The sequence below is a fragment of the Grampus griseus genome, assembly GCF_964374135.1.
Source record: "Grampus griseus genome assembly, chromosome: 11".
Lineage (NCBI taxonomy): Eukaryota > Metazoa > Chordata > Mammalia > Artiodactyla > Delphinidae > Grampus > Grampus griseus.
Window position 1 is genome coordinate 102,521,064 of NC_139005.1, and position 17,285 is coordinate 102,538,348.

Consider the following 17,285-nt stretch of genomic DNA (forward strand, 5'->3'; position numbering starts at 1 on the left):
GAGACGAAGGACTGTGTGGGGGCTGTGGGGCTGCGGGCACCAGGCTCACCCAGCTGGCGGAAAAGCAGGGCCACGCTGCAGCGGCTGATGGGCAGCGAGTCGGTGAGTGGGGTCTGGATGACCTGCCGGTCCCCAGCCCCCAAAGAGATGGTTCTCTGTGGAGAGAGAGGGACCAGTGCTCAGCTGCTCCACCCAGACCTGGGTCACCCCCAGCTTCACAGCCTCAGGCGGGCCTGGGGGAATGACAGACCCCGAGGTGGGACTGGCCAGAACGGGCAGCACGGCACAAGGGAAAGGCCACGTCTGGTCTCTGTCGGCCCAAGCAGTGCTGCAGAGAAAACTCTGGGCCTCTGACCTGGGGTGGGGACGGGGCCTGAGTGGGCAGAAGAAACAAAGAATCCGTACCACTCCGTCCTCAACAGAGTCCAGCTGCACGGGACAGACAGGCAGAGAGACACAGTTAGACACACCCACACGCGGGGACACAGACCGGGGGGCTGGACAGATAAGCCAACACTGACACCCAGAGACAGGCACACCCAAGGAGGGAGAGGACAGAGGAACCAAAGGGTGCCAGGTGGAGAGCCAGATGCGACATGGGACACGAGACAGGCAGGGCCAAGAAAAGAGGACAGGCGGCGGCACCAAGACGCAGGACAGTGTCCGAGGCTAGGGCCGCACTCCACCCAGGCTGGACTCCGAACGCCTACCAGGCCCCACCCCGTGGCCTCAGGCACCAGCGGGTCCTGTGGCTGCAGGTGGACAGCAGCTGCCTCCTGACCCACCTGTGAGCCCCCGGCCAGAGGGATGATGCACGTCAGCAGGTTCCCAACCACGTTCTCCAGGCCCACGTTCAGGCCCTCCACATGGATGGTGTAGATGAGACCCAGGCTGTTCTGCAGGGACCACAGATCGGGGAATGACGACCCAGCCAGCGGGAGCACCCCGCATCCTGCCCTGTGCCCGGCTGCCCGCCTCACCCTGAACACCTCCGCATGGTCCAATCGAGACACCAGTACCAGCGTCTTTGGAGCAAACAGCTGGCCGGGCGGGCCAGGAGCTGCGGTTGACAGTCCCACTGGGCCTCCCTCACCTGCCTCCTCTTCCCTCTCGGCAGTGTCCTCGGTGCACAGCCCTTCCTGTGGACAGAAGCCCCATATGCCAGGCTCTCAGGCAGGTCTCCTGAGGCCTGGGGGGGAGGGGGGGACACGGGACACAGGTGACTCAGACAGGACTGGCCCTCTGGAAACTTGAGCCTTTGTGGGGTTGGGTCACCAGGACCAGACACACACAGGACAGAGGGAGTCGGCCACAGTCAGAGGCTCGGCCCACGCAGGGTTACCTGTGTGGGCTCCACGGGCTCCCAGAAAGTCAAGCATGCGCAGTAGTGCCGCTCGGAATTGATATCGGTGAGGACAGCAACAAAGAAGGTCGGTGGGTTCCTCTCGGGACACAGCTGCCACCCACTGGGCTGGCAAAACTATCGGGAGGAAGGGGACGGGGGTCAGCAGTCAGTTCCCTCTAGTCCCCTGCCTGCGAGGGACTGCACAGCCAGGGCCTGGAGGCCGGGTTCCAGTGCAGCCAGCAGCACCCTACTCTGCGACCCACATGCCTTGCCTCCTGGACCTCGGCCTTCTCCCACACAAAAGGGAGTAAGAGCCTCCGGCCTCACTGTGCGGGGCGAGAACCCTGTGATGCAGGGCATGGTCCCCACCATCAAGAGGGAGGGACAACAAGACGTGATGTGGGCACCAAGCGTCCGACCAGCCAAGCCTGCACCCCCGCCCTACGTTCTCCAATGCAGCTGATGTCTCCTTGTACCCAGCGGGGTCCTCACGGTGCCTGCCCCCCACCGTCTCAGCGCCCCAGCCCTCGGCTCCAGGCCCTGGGGGAGCGCCCACACTCACCAGCTCGATGCCCTGGGGGAACGGGTTGTCCTCCCAGTCCTTCTCTGGGAAGCGCTGCAGGATCTGGCCCTGGCCTTCCGCACTCCCTGAGGACAGGAGCCAGGGGTCAGAGCACCTCCCACATCCCACACCTGCACCCGGTCAGGAGCCTCGAGGGTCCGAGTGGAAACATCTCACCCATCCTGGCCCTCAGGTGGCACCAGACCAGCCCCAGCTCCCAAACCTATGGTTTCCCTAAAGACAGTCCTGTGAGGAGGGGCCCCTAGGCAGCCACAGACCCCAGGACCACCAGAGGGCATGGAGAGAAGCCCCTGCTGTGGGGTCGGGGTCCCTGCAAGCCTCTGGCTGGGCCAGGCACCAAGAGCACAGGAGGCCCGTCACAGATGCAGAAAACAAACTTATGGTTACGGCGGGGGGCAGGGGGGATAAATTGGGAGATTGGGACTGACATATACACACCACTGTATATAAAACAGGTAACTAATAAAGACCTACCGTATAACACAGGGACCTCCAATCAGTACTCTACAATGAACTTAACGGAAAAAGAATCTAAAAAAGAGTGGGTATACGTATATGTATAACTGATTTACTTTGCTGTACGGCAGAAACTAACACAACATTGTAAATCAACTCTACTCTAATAAGAAAATTTTTTTTAAATGACCTGGAAATTTAAAAAAATAAAGTAAAATAAAATAAACTGTGAGAGCCTCAAAAAAAAAAAAAGGACCCAGGAGCCCCAGCCCAGGGGAGTAGGGGGAGATACTCCCTACTCCCACCCCCACTACCCCCCTCCTGGGTCCCGCCCACTGTGTCAACACCCCCAGCCAGAACCCACACCCAGCCTGCCACAGGCCAGCGTGCCGCCCAACCGCACAGCACCTGCCCCTCCAGCAAGGGGAGCGCTGTTCCCCACTGTTCCACAGCCAGTGCCCAGCTTAGGCACTCGGCCCACAGCCCTGCTCCCTGCCTCCGCCTCACCTGCCAGCCCTGGGCCCACTTGAGAGGTGCAAGGGTCTCACACCTGCCACCTGTGCCAGCGGAAGGACCACCCGTGCCTACAGCCCCAAACTGCGGCTTGTCCCTGCTACCTCAAGAGGCAGACGCGACAAGCAAAGGTCCCAGAAGACAGCCAAGGAGGGGTGGGGCTGGCAGGAAGGACAGGAGCGCTCTCCGGAGCCCTGAAGGTGGTGGCACACAGGCCTGCTCCCTGCCTGCAAAGGCCGCCTTGCACACAGCCACAGATCAGGTTGCCCTGTGCAGCCCTGAGGGTCCTCCAGACCAGGGAGAAGGGCATGGCCCTGCACCCCCAGCCTGCTAGCTCCCCATGTGTTCCCCAGAGAACCCCCTCCACTCCCAAAGCACCCCCTCCGGTCTGCTTCCCCCACTCCATGCCCAGGGCAGTGCTGCCAGGTCCAGTCCACACTGGCAGGGCCAGCTGGAGGCCCCTGCCTCTTGCCCACCCTTTGTGGAAACAAACCTGGAGGCATGATGAGAGTCAAGTCGGGGAAGCACTCACCCGGGCGTCGTGGAGGAAGGACGGGGGTCCCTGTTCTGCCCCCAGCTCCCACCCAGCATGGCAGCAGCTTGAAGCAGGAAAGACAAAAGCTCTCCACCTTCACCTCCCACACTCGACAAGCAGGTCCAGCCCTCCGCTCAGACCAGCCTCAACACTACTGCCCACACCAGCAGAAGAGCAGGGGCGGATAGGGAAGGCCCAGAAAGCCCCCGTGTGCAGCCTCTGAGGACCTGTGAGATGCAGTCCCACGTCCAGCCTGCCTGGTCCACCTGTGACCTGAGTGGGCACAGGAGCCTCAGACCGAGCTGGGGGCCTGGGCACAGGCCTGGACCCAAGGGCACTGGCAAACGGACCCCAGCAGCCCCAGAGCACACACTGCCCAGGCCCCCAGAGGCAGAGGAGCTGGGCTGCAATCTTAGGAACCCGCCACTCTCCAGGATCACGGAGGCAATACCAAAAAGGTCAGCAGCAGGCAGGTCGCTGCTGGCTGGGGGAGCAGGGGTAGTGAGGGGCTGTGACTCTGACTCACCAAACCTCAGCTTCCTGCTCCCCTCCCCCTCCCACCACTGACACTGAGAGGAGGTGGCAGACAAGACAGGGTGGGGGAGGACAGGTGTCTGCTGGTGCCTCACCTACCTACGCGCGCGCGCGCGCGCGCACACACACACACGCGCACACACACACCCCCCGAAGCCCCCAGGGTCCATCCAGGCCCACTCCCAAGGGCCACCCTCAACAGGCCCAGGCTGGCTCACCCTAAACTGTGGCTCCTCCCCCAGGGCCAACGTGTGCGCAGCCCCAAACCACCATCTCAGCTCAGCCCTGGCTGGCACCCAGGGCTCACCCAGTTCTTGCCACGAGGCAGCAGGAGGAGGAAGGAAGGGAGGTGTGTGCAGACGGGGACAGTAGCCTCTGCCCCATCTCCCTCCTGAAGCCAGTGGGCAGGTGGCCTTCAGGGGGCTGCTTTCCACAGCCTCTCCCCCAGGGAAGTGGGCAGAGTGGCTGGCCACCGGCCACTGCCCACCCTCCCTACCCCATTCATCGTGGGGAACGTCTACTCCCACGTGCAGGGCTCCACCCTCCAAAGAACTGAGCGCAGGCTTTCCTGGAGGTGTCCAGGCCGCCTACAGAGGGTGGAGGGGGGGCGGGGAGGATGGCACTAGGCTGGGCAGGTGAGCATTCCCCCGCCAGCTCCTCCTCTGGGCCATGATGGTCCCAAACTTGGCCCTCAGGTCTCAGCCCAAAGAGCGTCACCTCCTCTAGCCAGCTCTCTGCACCCTGCCCAAGTCTGGGGCCTGCAGTGGGACCCCAAGAACCTCCCACCCTCTAACACAGCCTTCTGGGATTCCTGGTGCACCTGTTGGCCAGCTGAGCCAGACAGGAGCTCCACGAGCAAGAAGCTACATCTCCGCGTCCAGCGCTGCACAGCCCTCGGCCTAATTAGGGCTTGCTGATCACAGACAGCCGCTGCACCACCCTCCCTCCACGATCAGCCCCGCTCACACACCACAGGCAAACAGGTTCCTCAGTAGGAAGTCCAGGGCAGCTTCCGGAGCCCCAAGGCACACCAGCGCTCGCCGGCCCTCCCTGGAAGGGCGCACCGTGGATGTGTCCTGACTCCCTCACCCTTCCCTGAGACCCCAGCCCATGCCTCAGCTCTGTGCCAACAGGGGCCGGGCTGCAATCTGGCTGCTGGCCTGAATCCTGGGGGTGGGGGTAGGGCTCTGCCACATCTCCCAGTGTCCCCCACCCAGTCGAGCTCTTGAGGCCGTGAAGGGGACCTACAGCAGCTGAGTCCCCTGCCCCACCTTGGGGTAGACAAGAGAGAGGACACCTCCACCCCATGGTGACAGGACTAATCCAACCAGCACAGCTGTGTGTCACAGGGCGGGACTTGGGGGGGCCCTAGGAGGAAGGGCACAGAGATCCCCTGAGACACAGATGGGGACAAGAGCTGTGTCCCCACAGCCAGCCCCGGGGCAGGGAACACAGAGCTCACGTCCGTCATCTGCTGGCAACGCCATCACCAGTGCCAGGCTCCGATGCCTGGGCCGGCCCAGGCCAGCATGTGCTGTGGGCAGAGGCGAGGGAGGATGGCACCCTCCTCTGCCTGCCCCTCCCCACACCCAGCACACACACCCTGAGACTAGCCGGGCCGTACGAAGGACGGCAGCGTCCTGCTGCAAACCCAACCTCCCACCTCAACACAAACCTCCACACACAGGCCGCTCCCAGCTGGCCACAGCACAGGACAAGTGCAGAGGGGCTGCAACCTCTCCAACCTCCCCGGTCAGACCCGACTGGCTCTGACCCAAGGACTTGGACCCTCGGGCTCCCAGGGTGGGGCTGGGAGCCAGCCAAGGCCATCCCAAACAGCCCCAACCTGCTCCAGAGAGAGGGCAGGAACATGGGTGGGGAGAGTAGATGGGGCCGAGGAATGTGGCCAGCTCAACATGGTCAGGACCAAAAGAGGCCAGGCCAGGGGTGGAAAGTCTTCTTCTCAGATGTTTGGGGGTGGAACCCCCAGCAGCAGGAGGGGTCCAGCCCCTCCTCCCTGGCAGATATGCACTCGGCCATCTGGTCAGATCAAAGTCACACCCCGGCACTGGTCACACTGTGTAAAGTCAGCTGACCACCATCAGGGCACTCCCTGGCCAGGAACTGGCCCCCACGAAGTCCCCAGGGCTGGGCCAGGGTGCAATACAGGCTAAACCCATGTCCTTAGTGAAGGAGCTCCCCCAACTCACCAAGGAAGGAGGCTACACCTTCTGAGATGAATGGCAGGGAACCACCCAGTCCCCTCCCTGCCCTCCTGCCTGGAGCGGTCTGCCAGGTAGTAACCATGAAAGCAGGGTGCTTCCTCAGGTAGGACTCCGGGACTCAGCGCCCAGAAGGTCCGCACAGGGTGTGCAGATCTAGGCCATGGACAAGCCTTCCACCACTCGGCACTCTCCACTCAACCCAAAAGACTATGTCTTGCCCTAGCGTCCTAGGCCTGCCAGCACGCACGGGTGCCTGCGTGCCACCTCCCGCAGAGGTGCCCACTGTCTGTGCCAAGTGCTGTCCACACACTGGCTGCTCAGCATTAACAAGACACCCATCACTTCCTGGAGCCTTCTGTGTGAACAGCTCCATGTGTGTATGTCCACCTTGTGCTCAGAGCAGCCTGGGAGGTCTGTGTCACTCACCCGACCCCCAGATGAGGAAGGTGAGGTGCGGAGGGCCGAAAGACTGGTCCAAGGTCACAGAGGTATCAAGTGGCAAAGCAGGGACCACTGAGCCTCATGCGGTGCTCCTCTGCTTCAGACTCCCCCACCACCTCGCTCTGCCCTCAGTCCCACAGCCGGGACTCCAGCTCGTGGGCTTGTTCCTCACAGGGATGGACCAGTCATGCCAAGGGAGGCCCTGAGGCTGGGTAGCCAGCCAGCTGCTGACCAGCTCCAACCCCGGAAGACAGTGGTTAGGGGGCTCCGTGGCCCCCCAGCCCTACTGAAGGGACATCTTGAGAATCACTCCTTCCGGTCACTTGGGGTGAGCAGGCACTCCTCACTGGTGGGCGCCAGCCTTCTCCCCTGCTCTGCTCAGAGGCCGCACACACCTGGGGTGCCCGCCGCCCGTGTGGCTCCAGCCCGCCTGTCACGGAGCCTACCCATGCCTCCTCTCACCTTCCTCACATTCGCTCCAGCTGCCACCACCATCAGCATGCCTCCCACACTGCCCTCGGCGTCCTCAGCCTCCAAGCTCACTCTGCAGGCAGCCCCTGCCCTGGCACGCAGCCTGGGGGCCCTCACGCTGGGGCAGCACCTCGGCCAGCCTTGTCTCCCTGGATCCAGTGCACCCCGCTGCTGCAGCTGGCATGTCCTCCTCACTGCCCCCTCCCCACATGCCTTGGAGCAGACAGCTCTCCCTCTGGGCCTGTTCAACACTGACAGTGAGCCTGCCACGTGCAGACTGCAGGACGAGGACAACTGGTCCTTGCCTACAAGAACGCCCTCCCTGAAGGGAGAGACATGCTCATGACTGAGGGTGTCGGGATGGATACGACAGGAGGAGTGGAGAGGAGGAGCGAGTGTTGAGCGAAAGGGCGCGAGGAGAGTCTGGAGAGTGTGGAGTCCAGAAGGTATAGGCTCAGCCAGAAGAAAAGCAAAGAGGAGTGCAAGTCCGGGTCCTGGATGGTGACAGAGGCAGCTGGGGTGACAAGAAGCAGGGTAGACTGGGGGTCTCGACCCCACTCTCAGGCTCAAGGTTCAGCCCCAGCCTGACCACACAGCCACCCCACCCCCCAGTGACACGCGTGCCCTCCTGCAGTTTGGGATCTGAGACCCCAGCTTAGCTCTGGGGTAGGCTGGGTGCGAGTCCCAGCCCCTCTGGGGGCTCAGACCAGGCACTCAACCTCTCTGCCCTGACTGCACTCTACACATGGGGGCAACGACAGGGAAACCTCGGTGGGCTGCTGGGAGGAAGAAGAGATCACACACACAAAGGGCTGTGCAGGGCCTGGCACGCTGAGTGCACACCCCAACGCCGTTGTCTCCACGGCTGTTGCTGATGTCACTGTCAGGCTGTTTTCTCCTACCCCCTGGGCTGAAGGGCTCTCGGACACGGGCGCTGACCCTAGACACGGACCTCCTGGCCATCGGCACCAGTCACCACACCACTCTCCCACCCAGGGCTTGGCTGCAGGCATGAAGTCGGCAGGCCCTCTGCCAGGAACACTCTTCTCTCTCCTCTCCACAGTTCCCTCTGAAGTCCTCCGAGTTCCAACTCAAACACCACCTCTTCAAGCAGTAGTCCCTGAACCCCACCCCTTTTCTGCATGCTCCCCAGCCTCCTGTACCTGAGACACGGCACAGAGGCACTGGGGGTCAGAGGAGGGGCTTGCAAGTGAACGTTCCGTGCCCCTGGAAGCAGAGCCGCCCGGCAGTCCGCCAAAGCAGAGAGAGCCCATCCCACCCAACTGGGAGTCGGGAGGCCGAGCCGCCCCAGGGCCCTCCCACCTCCGGGGCGACGCCGAGACGCTGTCGGCCCGGTTCTGCCCTGACTGGGGTGGGCAATCTCGGCCCGCCCCGTCTCGCCGCGCTGCCCACCTCGGGGAGGTCGGCCCTCCGTGACCCCCGACCCCGGACCCCAAACCAGGGCGGCAGGTGCCCGGCTGACCCTGGGGCTGCCCCGCCGCCCCGGCTGACCCTCCCCGGCTCCCGGTCCCCGGCCCTCAGCCCTCGGCCGCGCGCCGGCACTCACCGCGCGGGTGCGGCCCGAACGCCACCAGCACGAAGTAGTCCGCGAGCCGCGCCATGGCGAGGGGCGCGGGCGGGCTCCGCGGCTCGGGGACGCGAGGACGGCGCTCTCATGGCCCGGCCCCGGCCCTGGCCCGCGCACCCCGGACGCCTCGGGCCCGCTCCACGGCGGCGCCCAGGGCTCCAGCCGCCATCTTCCCAGCCAGCCGGCCCGCCCGGCCGCGCCGTGCGCCTGCGCGGCCTCGCTCCGCCCCCCCCGCGGGCGGGGTCCGGAGCGAAGCTCCCTCATTGGACCAGCGGCGCGGGCTCGGTTCCCGGGGGCGGGATTCAGCCGCTCACCACCCTCAAGCGGTGACAGCGACGGCGGCTCGGGCGGGTCAGCGGCAGGCGCGGGCCGGGTCAGAGCGTGCCTCGCCGTTGCGGCTCCCACGCAGGGCGGAGAGGGGTCGGGCCCCGCCTCTGGGAGCTCTGTCTGGGGTCCGCGCGGCTCCCGGGGCTCTCTACCCCGGCGCTGTCAGTCTGCAGGAAGGCTGAAAGGCCCGGCCCTACCCACAGGTCTCCCAAACTGGGGCCCTAAGCCATCCCCTGGGGCTGCCAGCCTGGTGATAGGGGGGAGTACCCACCCAGGCCCTACCCTTGGGGTTCCCAGCCTGAAGAGGGCTCTGGCCCCACTTGGAAGCCCAGTCTAAGTGAGGTGAAACGCTTAACACATGTACTTTTATTTTTTTAATTTCTATTTATTTATTCGTTCATTCATTCATTCATTTATTTATTTTTAACACATGTACTTTTTAAAAGGCGCGCTGCACGTCCTGCTGTAAAGAGCTGCGTACTAGGCCGTGAGGCGCCGGGGCCCGGGTGCGCTGCTTGGGAGAAGGCTGCACCACTCAGGGTCCCTGACAGTGCCCACCACCCTCAGCGCGGGGGCCGGCCAGGGCCTCCCCCGCAGTGACACAGGGATGGGCAAGGGGGACACAGAGTCTAGAGCAGAACACGCTAGGAGAGGAGATGGGGTGGGGGCGGGGCAGCCTCAGGGCTGCTCGCTGACAGGCTGGGAGGGGAAGGCAGGGTTGAACTTGTTTTGGGGTGACTTTGGCTGCTTCAAGAACCTACGAAGGAACAAACTGCTGGCGTTCCTCCTCCATCCCCTCGCAGGGACCCGTCTGGAGAATGAGTGGAACACAACCCAGAGACAAGCGCTGAGGGGGAAGACCCCCAGGCTCCCCTCCCTGCCTCTGGGCACATGCCCAGCCACAGCCTCCTCTGCTTCTGGACGGTACTGGGTAGATAGGCTGAGAACCCCTCCTTTTTGCCCCAGCTGTCTTGAGTTAGCTTTTGTCACTTACACCCAAAAAGGTCCTCACCACCACATGACCACACCACTGAGCTTGTGCACAGGCAGGCAGTGTCCCAGGGAAGCCCTCTGGCCTAGCACATGAGCCCAGGACTGGCTCTTCCACAGAGATGGTGGGGACCCTGCACTCCATTTTCTTCCACTCTCATGCCCTCCTTGCAAGGAGCCCATTCCTTGAGCACCTTAGGGTCAAGGGTAGGTTTGGGGTCACTTCTAGACCATGATAGCCCCACTCAAGTTCCTTGCTACCACACTGTCCATGTTACCCTCAGAGGCACTCGCTGCTGCCCGCTTCCTCTCAGTGTGGCTCCAGTCACCTGTCATCCTGCCAACATCGTTGCCCCCCCCCCGGACAGTTTTCACTGTCCTCACCGGGCAAACCCCAGCCACGCACAGTCCTGCCCATCCGTCTCCTCGAGGCCTGCAGCGCCAGCTGGTGCAGAGTGGCCACAGTGACACCGCGGCCCCAGCTGTGGATGCACTCTCGCCACTGCCCAGCCTGCTGACATCTGGTCAGCTCTGTTCTCTCTGCAGTCTCCTCTGACCCCCTTCCCGTGTCTCAGAAATGACCCCACTGCCCTCCTTCACAGAGAAAACAGACTTGCATCACCCCAAGTCTGCCCCCCTCACCCCCGCCTCCCCCTCCACAGCGACCACAGAGGCTCTGCCCCTCCTGCCCCCTCCCCGCCTCTGGCTGTTTGCTAGGTACCCGCATCCTCAATCTTTCCCTCTCTGTGGATTCTCGCCATCGGGATTAAACTCGGTCTCTCCCACCTTAAAACACTCAAGCAAAACCTCCCTAGATGCTGTCTGCCCAGCCAATTGCCACCCTCGCTTTTCCTGCTCCACGATGGTTTCTCTCTAAAGCATTCCTCCAGGGGAACCTCTGGTCTGCTTCTTGTGTGTTTCCATGGGTGAGCGGTGCTCTGAGTGGCTCCGCAGAAGCGGCTCCTCCACTGAGGATCAGTGGGGGAAGCCCATGGATTTCCCCTTGGGGGGCACGTGGACAGTTACAGAACACAAGTGCCACGAGCCGCTGTGCAGGGGCTGTGGGATCACAGGGGGTCTCTGATCCAGTCAAGAGGGATAGGGGTGAAATAAGCTCCCAGGCTGAAGCCTGAGGCCAGAGGACACCCTGCCCGTGGGCTGTCGGGGGAATGAGCCCCTAGGCCTGTGGTGGCAGCCAGTGTTCTGAGAGAAAGAGTGCAGTGGCCGAGGGCCTAAGAGACTGTGAATTTTTATCTATTTCTTCTTTATTGGTGGGGTGAGTGATACGGTCACATGTGTTTTGGAAAGACGGTACTGGCAGCACTGTGGAAGGCAGATTGAGGGAGGACGGGGGTGCTGGTGGGAGAAGCAGCAGCTGCAGAACCGGGTCCACTTGCCTGCCCCTTGGTCCCTTGCCTTGGGGTCCCTTGCCTGCCCCTCTTCCCACGCCGGGTTCTGTCCTCTCTCTTCACTCTCTGTGGGTGATGGTCACCACACTCCTCACCTCTCAGAGCCTTGCCAGCTCCAAAACTACCCAGACTGTGTTCCAGGGCTGCCTTCTCTTCAGCCCCAGGCCCAGGACGCTGGAGGCCAGCAAGACATCCCTACCGGGATGTCCCCCAGGTAGCTAACCCCTCCCCGCACTCTCCCTGCATCAGCAAACAGATGGGTGGGCTGACCCTCCTCATCTGCCCCCCTGCTCTGCTCTGTTTCTCTGACCCATTCTCTCTGTCCCCACTGCACCCTTCCTGCCAGCCCTTCAGCACCCACCTCCCTGCTGAATTCCACTTTTCTAGTATAAATGTGATCACATCACCCACCCTCCTTCCAGCAAAAATAAATAAATAGAAACGGGAATACCTGCTGATGCTTCCCTTCCGCTCTTTCACATGGCAGGTGCTCACCACTTGTTGATTTATTCATCCAGCTAATGTTTGCTGAGCTCCCACGGTGTGTGCAGAAGGAGGGACGGAGAGTGACCAGGTCACTCATGATGACCCGCTAAGAGGGGGCAGGACCGGAGCAGGGAAGACAGAAGAGGAAACACAAGTGGATGCAGAGATGCTCAGATGACCAGAATGTGTGAGCGTGCGATGGGGTAATTGTCCCCTCCCAGAGGGACACAGGGATGAAGAACCCCGGCACCAAGTCCGTTATCGGTGGACAGGGCATCAGCTTTGTGGAGAGCAGTTTGGCTCCATCTGTCAACACAAACACGGGCTCACCTTCAGCCAGAATTCCCGTGTCTGCAGAAGGATCCTATGGAGACACATCCATGGGCTCATGAAGAAGGGTTCCTGCTCTTGGAAAGCTTGGAAATCACCTAACTGCTTCCCAATAAAGGATCAATTAAGTCACAGAACACCTACATTTTGGTGTAAGATCAACCATAAGAAAGAATGGCAGTCTCTATATTTACATATATTTTTACCTATGTATGCATAGGTGTCTGTATATAGTGCACACACACAGGATGCAACCCCCCCTCAACAAAACGCACACAAGAGAAAGTCAAGAACGGGGCGCCCATCCGGACCTGGGAGAGGAACCCACTGGATGGCAGTGAGAGGTTCTCACTTCCTACTTATTTAAATTTCTTACAAAAACCAGTTAATACTTCAGTAATGGTGCGGGGTGGGGGGAGGGTAGAGTTTTTAGGAATAGAGCTGCTAGGACCTCTTAAGGAGGGGTCTCAAAATCGCCTCTGTCCAGGCCCCTGCCACTCATTGGCGCGGACATTTAGGAGGCGAGGCCCAGGGACCTAGAGGTGGTGGGCGGGACACAGCCCCGCCGATTGCACGCCGCAGCACCCAGTTCTTTACCCCTCCAGCCTCAGGGACAGTGTCCCCCACCAGAAGGTGGCGGAGGTGAGGCTGGCCTGCCGGGGTCTCTGGCCAGCCGCCCGCGCTCCCTACGGCCGCCGCCCTCTCTCGGGAGCACCCCGCCCCGCCCCGCCGGCGCGTCCGGCTCCGCCCCGCTGGAAGACTATTTAGCCCCGAGGCGCTGAGGCTCAGGCCCCAGCAGGGCCCCGACCGCCAGCTGACCGAGGAGGTTCACGCATCACTTCGTGTCGCTTTGTGTTGGAGACCCTCGCCGACCTACCGGCGCCAGCCCGCGCGCCCCGAGGTGCGGGCGGAAGCGGTGGCTCAGCCGAGGGCCGCCCCCAACACCTGCCCGGCTCACTGCCCCCTCCGGCCCCGCCCTCATGGTCCGGCTCTTGACGGTCACCCTCGGTTGCATCAGCTTCCTCTACCTGCAGCTCCCAGGCGCGCTGTCCCTCGGCCTGGCCCGGAGCCGGCCGCCCGCGCGACCCAGGTGAGCAGGTCTCAGACCACCCTGGCTGCCGGGGCAGGAAACCAGGGTGCTCGGGGGAGGCCTCCCTCCGACCCCGACCCCTCCCCAGTTCCTCTAGCCCCTGGTTGGGGAAACCCCCCACGTGCTGCTGGGGCCCACCCCCTAGATCAAGGGCCAGCCCCAGGCCCTAAGCAACCCACCAGCGGGGCAAGAGGTTCCTCTTTCTCTGCGTGTCCTCCGAAGGCATGCCCACTCCTCGACACTGGCAGAGCAGACCCCTCAAAAGGAAAGGTCAGCTGTGGGAGGGGAGGCTGGAGGGGCCTCAGGCCCGCCCACCTCCCCCCACCCCAAGGGAAGGGCTGAGAGGGAGTCACCTGAGTCCTGAGCTTAGTGGCCCACAGAGGCCAGGGCTGCCCCTTGCCCAGGGAGGAGCAGGTAAATGGGCTACTGAGTGGCTGAGGGCCAGGCCCTGAGCCCTGAGCTCAGTGGGCTTCCCCTGCCCGTGACCCCAGGCCTGTGTGGAAGGGAAAGTGGGTGGGTTTATGGGTCCCTGAAAGGCTGGCCCGCCGGGCTTACTTCCTCCATCTCCCTCTGCAGGGAGCCCCCAGCCCGGACTCCTTACAGTGGCTTGCAGTCCCGGCACCCTGCAGCCCGGCCTGTGGTCTGGAAGCTGCACCAGGCCCTCCAGCCCCAGAGGAGTGCCAGCCTGGCCCCTGCTATGGGTCAGCCTCTCCGGAATGGCCCCCGCCGACACTTGGGTCCCCGCAGGCCCCGAGCCCAGCTCCTGCGTGTGGGCTGTGTGCTGGGCACCTGCCAGGTGCAGAACCTCAGCCACCGCCTGTGGCAGCTTATCGGCTCAGCCGGCCCACACGACTCGGCCCCTGTGGACCCCAGCAGCCCGCACAGCTACGGCTGAGGCGCGGCAGGCCATACCCCTGCCTGTCCCAGCTGGGATGCCGCGCCCTAATCCCAGAGCTGCAGCTGAGCCCCCAGCCCAGAACTAGCCCCGAAGCTCCTGCAAAGAGCAGTCACTGGAACAGCGGTGCAGGCCCCTGAGGACACCCCCGCCCCACCCTCCCCCCACCAGGTTCTGCAGCAGCCAACCTCGAATGACTGTGGACACAGAAGCCAGTGCACGTGTGTGGACCCAGCAGATCCTGAACACCCAGGGGCTCTGCCCCTGGGGAGTGTAACACTTGGAGGCGGTTGGCAGCATTAGAGGACAGGGTCTGCCCAAGGACGTAGGGCAGATGCCAGGGACCTGAACACCCTGGGCCACCTCTGGGCAAGCAGGAGAGAGGAGGGGCCCAGAGGTGGCCCAGCATGGCCTCTTCCCTGCTGGTCCTGACATGGTAGGGTTAAGGCTGGACTGCCCTGTTCCAGCTGGACCCAAGGTCACGATGCAGACTCCCTGCCTGGGTGCCCTGAGGGTAGCTGGGGAAAGGGTGCAGGGGTTCTGGGGCAGAGCAGGGCAGAACACCCTTCCCACTCCCTAGGGCAGGGTGGGAGTGGGGCGGGGCAAATCTCCCAGCCCAAATCTCTCAGTTAAGGTGGAAGCACCACCACCTCAAGGTGGGTAGGGATGGCCGAACAGGGGTTGGGGCCCCGCGGGCCACAGGGGCTCCCTGAGCCCCATCCTGCCCGGCGTGGGGACAACAGGAGGCTGGAGCAGGCTTGCCAGGAGCCTGGGGGAGGGGACTGGCCTCAAATTATCTGAAGAACAAGTCCACAGCCAGGGGGCGGAGTTCTTGGTGTGTGTCTGCCCCCACCCCCCACCCGCCACGGGGGAGGGGGAGGGGCTTTAAGTGCTGTGACACCAGAGCCTTTTGCTAGTCCTGTAGTACTGGCGCCCAATGCCTCACGGGTTCAGAAATGTGGTTTCCGTTATTTAACAAATGTTCATACAGCACTTAATTTGTCGATGTTTGCCATGTCACCCTCTCAGCCACCCTGTGAAGACAGCATGCCTTTATCCCAGCTCTGCAGCCAGAGATCAGGGAGGCGCCTGCGGTCCCTGCAGTGCCCATCCACAGAGCCCATACCCTGGGTCGCTGGCAGGCCTGCCCCTCAGCCCCCCGGGGGCCCCCTAAGGGCGGGAGGCTCCTGGACGCGCCATCTGGCCTCCCACCCTTGCGCTTGCTCTTCCAGCTCAGGGCTCCCCTTCCTTCCACCAGGCCCCGTGGGAATAGTTCAGGCTGGGGAGATGAACTGAGGACAGCAGGGGCCCCGGGGGAGGAGCCGAGAGCGCCCAGGCCCTGAGCCCAGGGGAGGCGTGGATGTTGGGGGGAGGCTGGAACAGGTGTGTGCGTGGGGGCTGGATGGGCGGCAGGCTGGGCCTCAGAGCTGGGAGCCTGTGGCCACCGAGGGGTGTAGAGCAGGCAGGGAGGGTGGGCTATGGCACAGGGCCAGGGGGACTGGGGGGTAAGGAAGAGGAGGGCTCCGGGAGGGTCGAGTTAGGGAGAGTCAGGAGCTCAGCTCGGCCCAGATCCTCCCTGGCCTCGGCCCTGGGGTAAAGTCCCTTGCGGTCTGGTTCTCCACGCGGGATGCTCCCCCTGCCAGAACACCACCCCACACTGCACCCTCCTTGTGGCAACGCAGACTGCCAGGAGGCCCCCAGGATTGCACCACCTGGTGCCCTTGCCCAGGTGCTGCCTGAGCCTTGGGCTGTTTTTCCTTAGGGTTGCCCGCCATGGTCACAGCATCGCACTGTGGTCCACATGGCCCCTGAGCTCCAGACCGTGTCCTGGCTGCCTATCTGACACCCCACTTGGAGGCCTGGTGGCAGCCCCCCAGCTCCCCCACCCGCTGCCCCTCCCTCTCCTGCCTCATCTGGATCCACCGGCCGGCCCTTTGTCCCTTCTCTTGGTCCAAGCCACCACCTGCTTTGGGGTCATGGTTCCAGCCCCCACCCCACCTCCCCAGGCCCCTCTCCATCCTTGCAAGCCACCACCTGCTTTGGGGTCATGGTTCCAGCCCGCATCCCACCTCCCCAGGCCCCTCTCCATCCTTGCAGCCAGTATTTTCTGAGCACTTGTGGAAACAGCGAATAAACCCTGTCCCCCGCCCCCAGGGACCGAGATTCCAGCGGGAGGAGGCAGAGGAAACCAACCTCAAAAGTGCGTGAGGGATGCACGTGCACCTGGGAAGCTGGAGGCGCTATGGGCTCACACGGGCCGAAATCACTTTGCCGTTTTAAGTGGGGCCTGGTTGATTCTCAGCGTGGGCAGGAGGCGCCTCGCGGAGTGCCCAGCACCTCGCCCACTGCCCTCTCCCGTCCCACTCACCCTGACGGCGCTCGGTGCCCGTCCTTCGCCAGAGCGCCGGCCTCTTTCCAGTGACGGGACCGTCAGCTCCAGGTGGTGCGGTCCCTGCTGTGTCCTCACTGCCTAACTCAGCCCGCACATGACCAGCGCTGTGAATTCATCTCTGCCCTGACTCGAGATGGAGCCCCTCGCCCCAAGAGCCTGACAAAGACCCCCTGGACCAAACGTGAGCCCAAGGCTCCAGCCTCGCCCAGTATTAGCGAGAATCACACCCTTGACAGAATCCTGGGGTTTAGCAAGAGCGCCCCCACCCTTGATGTCTCTCCTCTGGCTATCTTCCCTCCTGACCCCTGCCCACCCAGCCCACCCCAGGCCCCCTCCCTGCCTGGTGGCTGTAAATCCCCAGCTGACTGTGCTGGGGATTTACTCTGTGTTCAGAGTGGAGTCCGACCTCTCCCTTCTAGGAAAACGTGAATAAAGTCTTCTATCCCATTTTAACAAGTGTCAAAATGACTTTCTGAAATAAGCCCCGCCCCGCCCCGCCCCAAATCCCAGGTGCCTGGGGATGATAGGGTGTTGGGAGGGGCCTACCGCCTGGGGCATGGAGGTGTTTAAAGCTTGGGAAGCAGGAGTGGGAGTCTGGCTACAGAGCAGCCTCGACCCCCCAGGCAGGTCAGTTGCTCCAGGGACGCTGAGGTTGGCTGGCGGTGGGGGGGGGGT

General features: G+C 63.0%; 2 protein-coding genes across 4 annotated transcripts in view; one reads left to right on the forward strand and one right to left on the reverse strand.

Annotated features, from left to right (window-relative positions):
• The window catches only part of SBF1 (SET binding factor 1), a 28,499-nt gene extending 19,715 nt beyond the window's left edge, over positions 1 to 8,784 (reverse strand). For all 3 annotated transcript variants that reach the window (XM_082666001.1, XM_082666003.1, XM_082666002.1), the window contains exons 1-6: positions 8,671 to 8,784; positions 1,908 to 1,993; positions 1,343 to 1,480; positions 981 to 1,139; positions 786 to 896; positions 50 to 155 (exon numbers count right to left, since the gene is read on the reverse strand). In XM_082666001.1, the coding sequence (XP_082522127.1) occupies positions 50 to 155; positions 786 to 896; positions 981 to 1,139; positions 1,343 to 1,480; positions 1,908 to 1,993; positions 8,671 to 8,725 (655 nt within the window). In that variant the 5' untranslated portion in view covers positions 8,726 to 8,784. The remainder of the gene's footprint in view (positions 1 to 49; positions 156 to 785; positions 897 to 980; positions 1,140 to 1,342; positions 1,481 to 1,907; positions 1,994 to 8,670) is intronic.
• Positions 8,785 to 13,213: 4,429 nt separating this feature from the next.
• ADM2 (adrenomedullin 2) lies at positions 13,214 to 14,218 on the forward strand (the record flags this gene model as incomplete). Its single annotated transcript, XM_082665567.1, has 2 exons — positions 13,214 to 13,323; positions 13,900 to 14,218. 2 exons carry the CDS (start codon positions 13,214 to 13,216, stop codon positions 14,216 to 14,218), a joined length of 429 nt encoding a protein of 142 aa, XP_082521693.1.
• Between the last annotated feature and the right edge of the window lie 3,067 nt (positions 14,219 to 17,285).